The 12,863-nt window shown below is 49.3% G+C and overlaps 1 protein-coding gene and 1 long non-coding RNA gene across 4 annotated transcripts in view; one reads left to right on the top strand and one right to left on the bottom strand.

Annotated features, from left to right (window-relative positions):
- Positions 1 to 342: 342 nt before the first annotated feature.
- The window catches only part of BRINP2 (BMP/retinoic acid inducible neural specific 2), a 121,762-nt gene continuing 109,241 nt past the window's right edge, over positions 343 to 12,863 (bottom strand). For all 3 annotated transcript variants that reach the window (XM_077763317.1, XM_077763316.1, XM_077763318.1), the window contains exons 5-8: positions 10,117 to 10,222; positions 7,143 to 7,379; positions 3,999 to 4,221; positions 343 to 2,381 (exon numbers count right to left, since the gene is read on the bottom strand). In XM_077763317.1, the coding sequence (XP_077619443.1) occupies positions 1,265 to 2,381; positions 3,999 to 4,221; positions 7,143 to 7,379; positions 10,117 to 10,222 (1,683 nt within the window). In that variant the 3' untranslated portion in view covers positions 343 to 1,264. The remainder of the gene's footprint in view (positions 2,382 to 3,998; positions 4,222 to 7,142; positions 7,380 to 10,116; positions 10,223 to 12,863) is intronic.
- On the top strand, positions 3,062 to 6,553 carry LOC144230920 (uncharacterized). Its single transcript, XR_013334923.1, has 3 exons — positions 3,062 to 3,125; positions 3,225 to 3,343; positions 6,281 to 6,553. It is a non-coding gene; the product is annotated as an uncharacterized LOC144230920 (long non-coding RNA).

Raw genomic sequence — 12,863 nt, forward strand, 5'->3', positions numbered from 1 at the left:
CTGATAGTCAGGAGTCCTGCTGTAGGACTTGTGTTAGTTCTCCTGTCTGGGAAAAGGGGGCAGGGTAGTCAGGTAACTCGGGGAGACTTTTGCCTCACTCCAGTCTTCACTTACTTACCAACCCCTGCCACACGCACCCCAGTCAAGCCAGACGCACACCTGCTTGTGAAAACACACACTTATGAACCCTCCTCCCCCACAGCAACCCCTGCCATCCAGGGGTCCCCATGTATCACACAGAGCAATGTTTAAGAATAGAATCCAGGCCACCCAGGAAACCATAATCTTCTCTCATTCTCTTTCATCTCTCTGTTTTCCCCTAAAAAAGGCCTTTTAAGAAAATATATTAAACCAGGTCAACTTTTACTCATACGTTCATGTGGCTGGAGCAGACTGACAAAGAAAACAATCACAAAATAAATACTTTTGTTTTGTTTTTAGAAAAGAACATTTCCCTATACATTGTCTCTTGCTAACTTGACAGAGCTGCTTTCGTGGACAGGACGGGTGGCATTGGAAGAGGAGTTCCAGCTGGACCATGAAGGGAATGTGGAACAAAGTAGGGGGGCTGAGGAAGCAAGGGGGCCGGAGGGAGGGGGCAGTAGGGAGCAGAGCAAGCCTGCCTGCCCGTATGGTCCTCTGTTGGTGTCACCTTGAGTGTCTCAGGGGAGCCAGCTGGAGAAGCAGTCAGGGTCTGGGAGGGCACAGAGGAGGCAGCTTACAAAAAGTTAAGAACCAACGTGGGGGGGATCACAAAACGCCATTTTAAGAAACCTGGTTAAAAAGAATACAAAAGTGACTCGATGGTGGGGGAGGGGGAGCTGCTCCTGTTCCTCCCCCCTGCACCCCCTCTTGCTTTCTTGAATGGTCAGAATCACTTTTTAAGGATTGATTTTTCACGGTTTGGCTGGTTCTTTTTCTTAATCTCTCCCTTGGCTCCTCTCCTTCAACTGCATTCATTTGAAAGCACCGACTTTACTGAGAGATTCGAGGCTGCTGCATTGTAGCCTCCCTGTGTGAGCAAGAGAGGGTGTGTGTGTGGGGGGGGGTGCACGCGCGGGCACGCACGTGGTGAGTGTGTGCACATGTGCAGTGATGGTTCGTTTCTCTCCTGCCTACTTCAGTCCAAGCCCTGAGGTCCTGTCGGCTGGGTGCAGGAAGTCTCAAGGGAGAACCCTGTTGGCACTAAGGTGAGGGCTTGGATGATCGTTGCACCCTGGATTCGTGGATCACCTCCCTGCCCAGCACTGGAGTGGGGCCCCCATTAGCTACAGAGTTTGCCTGTCTCATACTCCACAGGGTTTGGCAGCTTGGAATTGAAAGCCCTCAGGGAGGATTGGATTCTGCCCACCTCGTTGTTGGCCAGCTTGAGCCGATGCCGGAGCAAGCAGGAGAAAAGGTCAAGCCGGACTTTGCCGGGGGGAGAGAGCTGGTTTACCCGGTCCCTAAGCTCTATGAGCTGCAAGAGGGCAGAGTCCTGGGACCCTTGAGTGTACGGGTAGTCTAACTGGAGAATTAAGTCCCGGATGGCATCTGGGTCAAAGGGGAGGCTGTAGCCAAAGACCTGCAAGGTGTTGATTTTCATGTAGCCCAAGTTCTTGGAGGGATCAGTCATCTCCAGGGGCTCGTAGTAGATTGTCTCATTGGAGCTGTCATCCAGGGACTTGATTCGGCTCCGTAGGTAAACATGGACTGTCTCAAAGAAGGTCTTCCACCTGTTCCCCAGGGTGATGGTCCAGTTTTGGCACTGGGCAGCTGCATCCACGTTAGTCCTTTCCCAGTCGGGGAAGCTGCCCTCGTTCACGGGCATGAACCAGCTCTCAGAGTGGCTGCCCCCAAACGGGTTGACGTAGATGGCCATGACAGGCTCCAGGGTGCTGTTCTTGGTGAGGCAGATCTGCAGGGACAAGGCCAGCATCACGTGCACCAGCCCGGGCTTGTACTTGTTACTCTTCAGCGTGAGCAGCATGCGTTTCCTCCACGAAGGGTCGAACCAGCTGCCCAGGCGCATGTCGTTGCTGATGAAGATGGAATGCACCTCGATGCGGCTGTCCCGCTTCTGCAGCAGGTACTTCAGCTCCAGGTCCTGCAGGTCCGTCTCCAGCCCCAGAAAGTTCTCCAGGGACTCGGCCACCTCTGGCCGGCACAACCCCTGGGCCAGCACGTAGCCTGCGTTACAGCCCCCACAGCGCGTGCTGTTGTCGGGAGCACAGTGCGCACAGGCGGGCCCTTCGCCCAAGGCACAGGGGATGGGGCCCTGGCAGGAAGACTGGTCGTAGGGGCAGGTGCAGCTGTGGCTCTGCTCCAGGAAGGTGCCGGGTAAGGTGCTTTCTCCACAGTAGAGGAGGGACTGGATTCGGTTCCACCAGTAGGGCAAGGACCTTGGGAAGGGAGGTAAGAATGAATAAAGAGTCCTACGAAGCCACACACTGCCGTCTCCCCTGAGGGTAGGAGGAGATTGACTAATAGGCAGCGAAGGTAATGAGAAAGATAAAAGCCCCGAGTTCTCTGCATGATGGAAACCCTACTGCACCATTTTGGAATGATCGAGTAAGGCCTGGAGCTCAGCGTCTGATGGATCAGCACCAGAAATACTTGACATCAGACTTGTACTGGAAGCAGCCAGGCTCATCTGTCCCAAGTACCACCTCCTTTGCTTATTCAGAAGCCAACAGAAGACCTTCCGCGCCCTCTGGACCAAAACGTCGAACATCGTTTTCAGCCTTTTAAATAAGACCGCCCATTCCCTGGCTCTCCAGACTTCCCGATGTCCCACCCATTGCCTTCCCACTTACTGTCCCTGTCCTCCCTGTTCCCACTGCTTCTGTCGCTCTTCCACCCAGAAGAGGAATTTTCTATGGCTGGCTCCCTCTTTAGATTTATATTTCAGCCCCTACGCTGTCTCCTCAGAGAGGTCTTACGTGACACCCTGTTCGGAAAACCCACCGGGTTGCTCGCTCTCTATCACATCAGCCTGTTTTTATATAATCCACAGCAAGGATCAGGATTGAAAATTATAATTGTTCCCCTGTTCACAGATGGCTTCTCCGCAAATGCCAGGAGAGCAGACATACTGCGTTATTCACCAACATGTTCTGAGAAACCAGGACTATTCCTGGTGCTTGGTAAGCATTTAATAGTGATTTCTTGGGGGGAAAAAAAAAGAACCCATCTCAAAAGCCTTTGCTGGTGTGAGCTCTCCACTCATGCTTCCCTTCTTACAGGTGCCTGCATGAGAGCAACCTCAGGATTGCAAGGCCGCTTCCGTGCCCTGTAGGGGTCCATCTCGATGCACCATTTCCATCTCCTGCCACACAATCTGGCCGAAACTTCCTTCTCCAAGGTAGCTTCTCTCTCTGGCTTTCGCTTTTACTAGATCATGCCTCTGATTTATGTTCCACGAATGTGAACTTAAGTGGCTGTCACACAGTTATCATTTTATAGTTTTTATGTTTCTGTATATTATATCTTCCCAATGAACAAATACCCCCCCCCCACACACACACACCCACTGCTTAACATTAGGCTACGCAGTGTGTACTTGTTGGATAAATGAGTGTGCAAGTGGATGGAGGAGTGAGTGCCTATGATGGTAGAGTGAGTGCCTATGATGGTACAGCCCTCTTCTGCTCCTGAGGGCAGGGGGTCAGGGAGGGGCTCGGCTTCCTTTCCTTTTGTGACTCAGAACCAGTCACTTGTTTGAAGCAATCCAATGTGTGTATATTCTCACCATATATAATTGGTGTGTGAGCTTCTACTCCACCCCTTTGTTTCCTAAAAGAACTTCTTAAAATAGAAATGAGTGAGAATTAGAGCATGATTAGAATAACATTTGAATATACTATAATTTATAAGAGGTAAAATTAGCCTCTGTTTGCTCTCTCTGATGTCAGACACGAGTCACAAGTAGGCGAAGAGAGCAGAGAATACAAAAGGCCTCATATGGGCCTCCCCACCGCCGCCCCCAGGCCTCAGTAGCTTCAGGGGAAGGTGCTCACCTCTCCTTGGGCAGGCGGAAGCGAGGCTGCCGGTGGCAGCGCTTACAGAGGTTGAAGAGCCGGCGGACAATCCGGTGGGTCTTCTTGAATAGCAGTTTGAGGCTGGCCCCCAGCTGCTGGTAGCGGTGCTGCAGGCTGGTGTCCATGGCCCAGAACTGGGAGATGGCTGTAGAGTTCAGGAACCTGTCCTCGGGCAGCCTTTTCAGCAGGGCCTGGAATTCCTCTGTGGATAAGGACGCAGAGCTGAGCTGGGAGGAAATCATGCAGATGCTGGGAGGGGTGGGAGGGTGCTCCCCAGACCCAGCTGGGCCTCAGGGTCACTGCCTGAGGAAGGTGGCTCCACATCTATTCCCCCAGGCCCCTTTACAAATTTCTTTTTAAACTGCTTTATTTGGAAAATAATTAACATACCATAAAATATAGCTTTAGGATTCTTTTCCATCTTTCCTGTCCCTAATATGCTTCTGAATTTCAAAGCAGATTTCTGTCACGACCCAAGCAGGGCAGCGGTCCCGCTTTTGCCAGTGACACTGAGATGTACCACTTTCTCACTTTATAACTCCCTATAAGTCCTTCACAACACTGTCCCAGGCCAGTCTTCTTCAGTAACACAACACCCTGTGGAAGGCAGAAGGCGGTCACAGCTGGCACATGTGGACCCAGGGAGATGAGCACCCAGCTCAGAAAGCTTCTTAGGAAATTTCCACTCCCTGAGACCAGCCGCTCCTGTCTCCACATCCTTCTCTCTGACTCTGGAATACCCTTTGTCTCTCTCAAGCTTCAACTCTGGGCCAGATACCCGTTCTTTCCTGTAGCTAATCCAGAACCAAGAGGCTTTCCAGTCCATGTTGCCTACTGCACATCTGAGCTCTTCCCAGAGCTTCCTGAGCACAACATGTGGGCTGAATTCATGCTCAGATCTGCTTTTACTTGGGACCCGCAGCCACTGTCCCCTGATGGGGTCCACACAGCCCTCATGTACTCGCCAAGCAGTACTCACAGTGGCAAGTGCCTGGTGTCATGCGCCATATTAAGCATCACTGAACACATCCCACCATCACAACTCATGTGCAGCTGGTGTTGGGGGGACTGGAATGTTCTCCTTAGCAACTAACTACCTTTGACTAGGACTTGAAATGTCAGTGCCTGGGGCCTCAGCTCATTCTTTAGCACCAGGTTCTTCATACCTCTCTTCCCCTTCCCAGTGGTTGGAGAATCATACCTAGTGATGACATTAACGACTAGCATGTTGTTAATAAACATTTAAGCTCACAGAAGAGCACAGGGAGTAATGGGATAAACTCCCATGTGCCCACCAACTAGATTTAGCCATATTAACTTCAGTCTTTTGTTTTGTTTTAGAGAAATTCTGCATAGAAAATATATAATTTATGACCCTAAACTTCCCCTCCATCTCCATCTCGATGTAACCACTTTCCTAGATGTTTTCTTTATCATTATCATCTTTTTAAAATTTTTTTATTTTATTAAAAAAACTTTTTAATGTTTTTATTTATTTCTGAGAGAGAGAGACAGCGTGAGCAGGGGAGGGTCAGAGAGAGAGGGAGACACAGAATCCAAAATAGGTTCCAGGCTCTGAGCTAGCTGTCAGCACAGAGCCTGACATGGGGCTCGAACCCACGAACCGTAAGAGCATGACCTGAGCTGAAGTTGGATGCTCAACTGACTGAGCCACCCAGGCGCCCCTATCATTATCTATTTCTTAATGTTTTCTGCATATATTTATCTGTAAAAATAGTAAGTATTTGTTGTTATGGTCTTTTTAAATGTTTTATTTATTTCTGAGAGAGAGACAGCATGAGCAGGGGAGGGTCAGAGAGAGAGGGAGACACAGAATCCAAAATAGGTTCCAGGCTCTGAGCTAGCTGTAAGCACAGAGCCCGACGTGGGGCTTGAACCCATGAACTGTGAGATCATGACTTGAGCTGAAGTCAGACGCTCAACTGACTGAGCCACCCAGGCGACCCGGTTGGTATGTTTTTAAGCATCATATAAATAGTATCAGATATGTGTTATATTTAATAATATTATATCGTAGTATTATATTCACATAATACATATATAATATATAACCTTTTTCATTTTTACTTTGTTTTACCCAACATGATGTTTCTGAGAAAAATCGATCCACATAACTATCTCTCATTTAGTGTTGAATTGTATGAGTGTATCGGGCAGAGATAATTATACATTAATTTTATGTACATTAACCCATATGAACCTTCCATCCACCTATTATTATCACTTTCCCTCTTTTACAGATGAGGAATGGAGGCACTCTGAAGCAGTGTGGCTCACACAAGGTCACAAAGCTGGTCAGCAACACAGTGTCTCAGTCTTTTGGGGCTGCTCTCAGAAATTACTATGGGCCAGGTGGCTTGTAAACAACAGAAGTTTATTTCTCACAGTTCAAGAAGCTGGACGTCCAAGATCAGAATGCCAACATGCTCAGGTTCTGGGAAGACCCCGTCTGGGTTGCTTGTGGCTCACCTCTTACTGTGTCTTCACGGGGTGGAAGGGGAGAAGGATCTCTCTAGGGCCTCCATTACAAGAGCACTAATTCCTAGTCACCTCCCAAAGGCCTCACCTCCTTGGGCATCATATTTTCAACATATGAATTTGAGGGGTGGGGGTGGGGGTAGGGACACAAACATTCAAACCAGAACCCAGAGCAAGGATTCAGAACCAAGTCCTAAATCTAGATCTCAAATAACCTTGATATTAGCTATACCTGTAACAAGCCAGAACTAGCATGTGCTGGGTGCCTCCTAGAACTATTCTATGTACTTCATTCTACCCAGCAAATATTCCTTGTGCACCTCTGTGCAGGAGATCTGTAGCAAATCTGTAGCAAACAGACCAGGCAAGTCCTATGCCCTCAAATATATCCAACTTAGCTTATTAACGCCTTAGGACTCATCTCTGTGGTAGGGATCACGTCCATTTGCACAGACAATAAGAAGACAACCACCTGAGACTTGAGGTGGTGATTACCCCGCTAGGGGCCATGGACACAGGCAGCGGATGAGCCGGGACCCAAGCTGAGCTCCCCACGTTCTAGTCCGGCGCCTCACAGCCACGTCCCATTGACAGGGAGGAAATGTGGGCCGGCCGACTGCTCACCTGACTCCTCAAACTGCCGGTTGTGAGTCATCCAAGAGTCCTGGATCTGCAGCAGGCTGTCCTCCATGGCCTGGATGTCAGCATCCGGACAGTTGCATTCTGGGAAGGTGGGGCTGCATTTGCACCAACAGTCATTCTCCTTGCAGACGAGCTCACCCTCAGAGCTGCACGTGATATAGCTGAGCGCCGCCGCCACAAAGCGCTCGCGCAGGTACTCGGGCAGCAGCACCTGCAGGCCTAGGGAAAGGACGCGTCAGGGAACTGTGGGGCAGGACCAGTGGGGGGCCTGTTTCCCACGCTCGAGGCCGCAGGATCCCCAGCTGGGGTTCTGCTGACTTGGGCATTCTGGGCCCATGAATGGTCACCCTAGGGCCTGACCCTATGGAGCTGATTGGGTGAGGGGCTTACCGCTGCCAGCGTGACAGGTGGGAGAGGATCTGAAAATGCAGATGAGGAGCATCAAAGCCCAAGGCTTAGGAGAACCCCTCACATCAGCCAAATTGAGAGCATGCATATCATATGAATGGCCTTATTGGCTACACATCAGCATTTCTAGGGTGGAAACGGGAAGATGTTTCAGATGAAAGAAGAGCTACAGCCCTCACGGGGGAGGAATCAAGGCTTGGTGGGCTTTTTGCTCTGCTTCACATAGCCATCCTGTTTCTGGCCTCGCTGAGGTAAGCAGCAGACCTCCTGGGATGTCCCACCGCACCCCTGATGGCCGAGGAGCCTGCTGTGGTCAGGAGGCAGGGACAGGTGGTGTTGGTAAGCAGTGGTCAGGCACCACCCCAAGTGCTTTCCAGATATGATCACAGGTAACACCCTGGCCACACTGAGAATCCAAGCCCAACGGCCACAGTGACCTTCCTAAGTTACAGTCCTTGTCAAGTTGGCTTGGTGTCACACCCTGCCCCAGTGCCATCAGGTCATACTGCATAACTGGGACTGGCTGCCCTGCCTCAATTTGCTTAACTCTTATGGAGATTTGAAAGTTCAGTTAAGCATGGGTAGGTAGGAATGGCTCTCAGCTCTCTTTTCTAATTAGCTCTTTTGATCTCGGATATAATCCACCAAATTGCTCCAAGCTTCAGTTTCCCTATCCATCTGTGGTGGATATTAGTTTACCGGGAGCAGAATATGCCCCTGTTTGGCTTCAAGCCACACATGGTGGCTGTTGGAAGCATGTCAAGGGATGAATGAAGGACAGGCATGCCTTTGCATGCAGCCTGGGCCAGGTTCGAGGTCAGATCTGCAGAGGCTCTCTGAGTAGGGACATTGAGAGAGGGACTGTGCCAGGAGAGTGAGGGAACTGAGAACTTCCAGATATGATGAGCTCCCCTTTCCTCATGTATCTGCCAGCTCTTTATCAATCACTACACCCTTGACCTTGTCCTTGGCAGGAAATCAGAGAGACCAAAGTTTGCATCCTCATCTCCGTAGACCTCAGAACAGAACTTAGCACGGCAGTGCCAGTGGATGTCCATTGTTCCTGTTTGAGATCCCCCGCCTATCTGAACTGCTCCTAAATTTTCCTCTCTTGATACGGTGCCCACCATGGCACCGGAGTGGCCCTCCCCACACAACCTGTCCATACACTTGCTTTCAGCACACACCCATCCAAGTCCTTTCTCTTCACCTCCCCCACTGCCTCCCTCCTCCTCCCCATAACATTTCCCATTGCTATAAAATAAGTGCCCCGAGCAATGTCTGCATGAGTGATGGGCTATAAAATTAAATGGCATAAACTATTCCAAATGAACCACCAGACATTCCGAACTTCACTCATCGCTAATTTCCAGACACAAGCCCAGTCCATCTAGGGACACAGGAGAAGAGGGATGCTAATTGCATTAGGGGGCTCTAAATAAAGCAGTCTTTTACTCCTTTTTATTATATATTCCTTGATTCCAAAAGCACTGATGGGTTGCATCTGGCTCAGGTTGCCCGGAATTTGTAATCGTAGATCCTGGGTGAGGGCTATTGATTTTATAATACCAAGACAATAATATCTTAAACAGAGTCCAATTCAGTTAGGCCTCAAGAAAAATGAACTTTTCCGACTGCCAAACAGCTCTGTCTGAATCAGTTTGCACAGCCCTGCCCCCAGGGTGCTTGTGGGGGGCAGACGGCAGGAGCTAAGCACCTCCCCTTACCTCCCCTCACCTGTCCTGCTGCCTTCCTGTTGGCACGTGGGTTTTAGCTAGTTCTGTCTCCAAGGGAGGCTCCCATTCCACTCAAACTGCTCTCCTGGTTTTGATCCCCATGGATGATTACAGGCCCATCACAGAAAGTAGGGACCACTCTCAGGGTAGCCAGTGGTCCCACAGTGTGTAAAGCTCTATGATGGCCCCGTAACCATCTGCGAAGACTAACTGTTCCCCCAACGTGCCCTTGGGACAAAGCAGAGCGTTCTCTGGGCAACAAAGGAGATCACCCAAGAGACCAAGGTAGATAGGATGTCTGTGCTACTGCTGTAGGACAGTGACTGGGTCTTGAGGAGGACCATAATGTGAGAGGGTTTGGATGCTGAGTGGTGTGAACAATGGCCTCAGGTGCAGGGTAAACCATGTCACAAGTTTTCTCAAAAGAATGAGGGAAAGTTGTTAAATACAAGTCCCAGAGCTCCTGGTAGCTCTTGTCTTAAGAAGGGTTTAGCCAGGGGGGCACCTGGGTGGCTCAGTCGGTTAAGTGTTCAACTTCAGCTCAGGTCATGACCTCAAGTCATGAGTTCAAGCCCCGTCTCGGGCTCTGTGCAGACAGCTCAGAGCCTGGAGCCTGCTTTGGATTCTGTGTCTCCCTCTCTCTCTCTCTGCTCCTCCCCTGCTTGCACTCTGCACCTGTCTGTCTCAAAAATAAACAATTAAAAAAAGAGAAGGGTTTAGCCAAATGAGGCACAGAGGGCTTTTTCTGCTCCTAGTGGTCTGAGTTTTTCACCCAGTGTGAAAAGCATGACACCCATCACGGTACAGCTTACCCAGTAACTGCACTTTGTTCTCCGGACTCTGTACCAGGACAGAGCTGACGGAGTCCAGATTGTCGTAGTTGCTGCAGCCCAGAGGGCCCGTCCTGGTCTCTGTGACCTAGAGAAGGAGGGCACAGGGTGGATTTAGATACCAAGTGGAGACTGTCCCTATGTGCTTCCCTCTCCAGCCATCCAGTCTCAGGCTTTGTGTCCTGTCTATGACCAGCCAGAGAACGGCATGGGTTTCCCTACCCTGGGAGCAGAAAGCCACATTTCTTCCTTGTTCTAATGCAGTGAGTATCAGCGGCAGGTGTACACAGTGGGAGGCTTTCAGAGGGGGCCGAAGGGAATTTGCATCTGGGAAGAGAAAATTCAACGTAGGCTGAGGAAGCTGGACCTCTAGCTTGAGTCCTCCCTCTCCCTCCCCCAGAGGGAGACAGGAGGCCAGATGTGGACACCACCAGCCGGCTGGCGAGCCCAGCTGCATCCACTCAACGTGGTGCTCACAGGCTTTAGAGATCCCAAAGATGAAAAGCACTAGAGAAATATGAGTTATGAGTATTATTATTAGTATTAAACATTTAAGTCCCACCTCGGCACTGAGACGTCCTTAGAGAAAATCAGCCATGGGCTTACTGCATATTTTAATAAGTGTATTAAATATACATAAACTCTTATAGCCATGTAATATTCCAAAACACCATAGAATCATTTTAAAATATTATAAAGTTGGCCTATCAGTTTTTCCCTGATGTTTTTAAAGTATAAGATGAAAAATGGGTAGCTTTAAATGTACTGAAATAATTCCATAATAAGAATGATGGGGACCTGCGGCCCTTTCTTCTCAGGATCCCCGAAAGCTTTGCCAACAATCAATCAACCAATCAACGAGTATTTATTGAGCAGCCACTGTTCAATTCCATACAATTCATCAAGCATTCACAGAACGCCTTTCCTGGAGTTGTGCAAGGAGTCGGGCCTGGTACCGCTGACCTGCCCCGACTCCAAACACCTCTGCCCTGCAGCAGGCACACGAGTTGCAGTTTTCCATCCTTTTCTGAGAACGTGGGGTGAGCGTCTGGGTCCTCCACACACCAGAGGCTCCACAGCAGTAAGCCTGTATTTATTTTGTTCACCACGTTGCCAACAGCTATTCACACCGTGCCTGGCAGACCGTGGATACTTAATACGTTAGAGAATGTATAGTATGTTCCAGGCTTTGGGGGGGGGGGGGGGGGGATGAGCACAGAGATGCACAAGTTATATGCCATGTCCTCCAGGAAACAACCTGTGAGGAAGGCAGGTGCACATGCAACTGGCAGAGATGAATCCAAGGGGAGCGGAAGCCACGTGTCAGTGGGTGCTGAGGAAAAAGTTCCCTTCCCTCTGAGCAAAGGGAACGCAAGGGAAGAAGGAGCAGAGGAGACTCAACTGAGCTGGTCCTTAAAGGTAAGTAGAAGTCTTGTTGAATCACTATTGTACACCTGGAACTAACATGATACTGTATGTTAGCTATACTGGAATTAATATAAAATAAAATAATAAAGATAAGTGCAAAGGGAAAGGGAAGGAAAGCACACGGAGAGAAAGGAGAAGGGTTACCATGGGCCACAACACATAGGCTCCAAAGTGCGTAGTATACGTGTCTAGTGCCCTACAAGTTACCAGGGTGAAGTCACCAGGTGAAGAGCAAAGTGTAAATGACATTTTTTAAAGAGAACTTAGTATATTTAGTTTTCAAAAATACTCATGGAACAGAGTAATTCCATGAGAGATGGTTTGATACTGACTAGAAGTACAATAGGGAGAGAGCCTTGCGAGGTAAAGTAGTCGGAGAAGGCTTCATGGAAGAGGTGAGCCATGAAAAATGAACGGGGATGGAGGGGGAGGAAGGCAGAGAGAATGAGGAGAAAAGGGGGGTAACTGCAGACAAAGAAGAAGGGGTAGCCTTACACATGATGCACGGAGCAGCAGAATCCAGCCTGAGTAAAGAATGGGGCCAAGGTCATGACAGGGGCAGCAACAGCCTCTCTACAGTTGCCAAGTTCATCCTCCAGGACCATCCCCTTAACCCTCACACAAACTCCCAGAAGTCTCACTGCTCTCACTCTCCAAGGAAGCAGTCCCAGGTTCCAAGAGTTACAGTGTGCCAGGCCACAGAGCCGTAGCAGCTGACACAGGATCTTATTGTTTGAATCCTAGGACTCCAGTCAGTGTCCTCCTGTCCCCTGTGAGGGCACATTAGAGAACTGCAGAAAATAGAGTTAAGCCCCTTTGGATGACATCATTTCTAAAAACGTGTAAACAAAGCAGTTCATCCAAAATAGCTTAGGGATCTGCCCTCTGTTGAGAATGTGAACACAGGGCAAAANGAGTTAAGCCCCTTTGGATGACATCATTTCTAAAAACATGTGTAAACAAAGCAGTTCATCCAAAATAGCTTAGGGATCTGCCCTCTGTTGAGAATGTGAACACAGGGCAAAACAAACTGTATAGACTTGAAAGCATAGTATCCTGATATTACAGATGGGGAGACCTTGGCCTGATGAGTTAAGTGATTTATTCAAGGTCACACAGCTAGTTACCTGCTGGGCGAGGATTCATTCAACTCGTTCATACACTTTTTCATTCATTCATTTATTCATTTAACAAGTATGCAAGGAGCATCCAGAACTCACACTGAGTGAGTCAGACACAGTCACTGCCATAAGGAGTTTCCAGACAAGTAGAACATGTTTCTCTGATCCCACAGGTGGGCA

Source organism: Crocuta crocuta, unplaced genomic scaffold, assembly GCF_008692635.1.
Source record: "Crocuta crocuta isolate KB4526 unplaced genomic scaffold, BGI_CrCroc_1.0 scaffold3, whole genome shotgun sequence".
In the NCBI taxonomy this organism is placed as follows: Eukaryota; Metazoa; Chordata; class Mammalia; order Carnivora; family Hyaenidae; genus Crocuta; species Crocuta crocuta.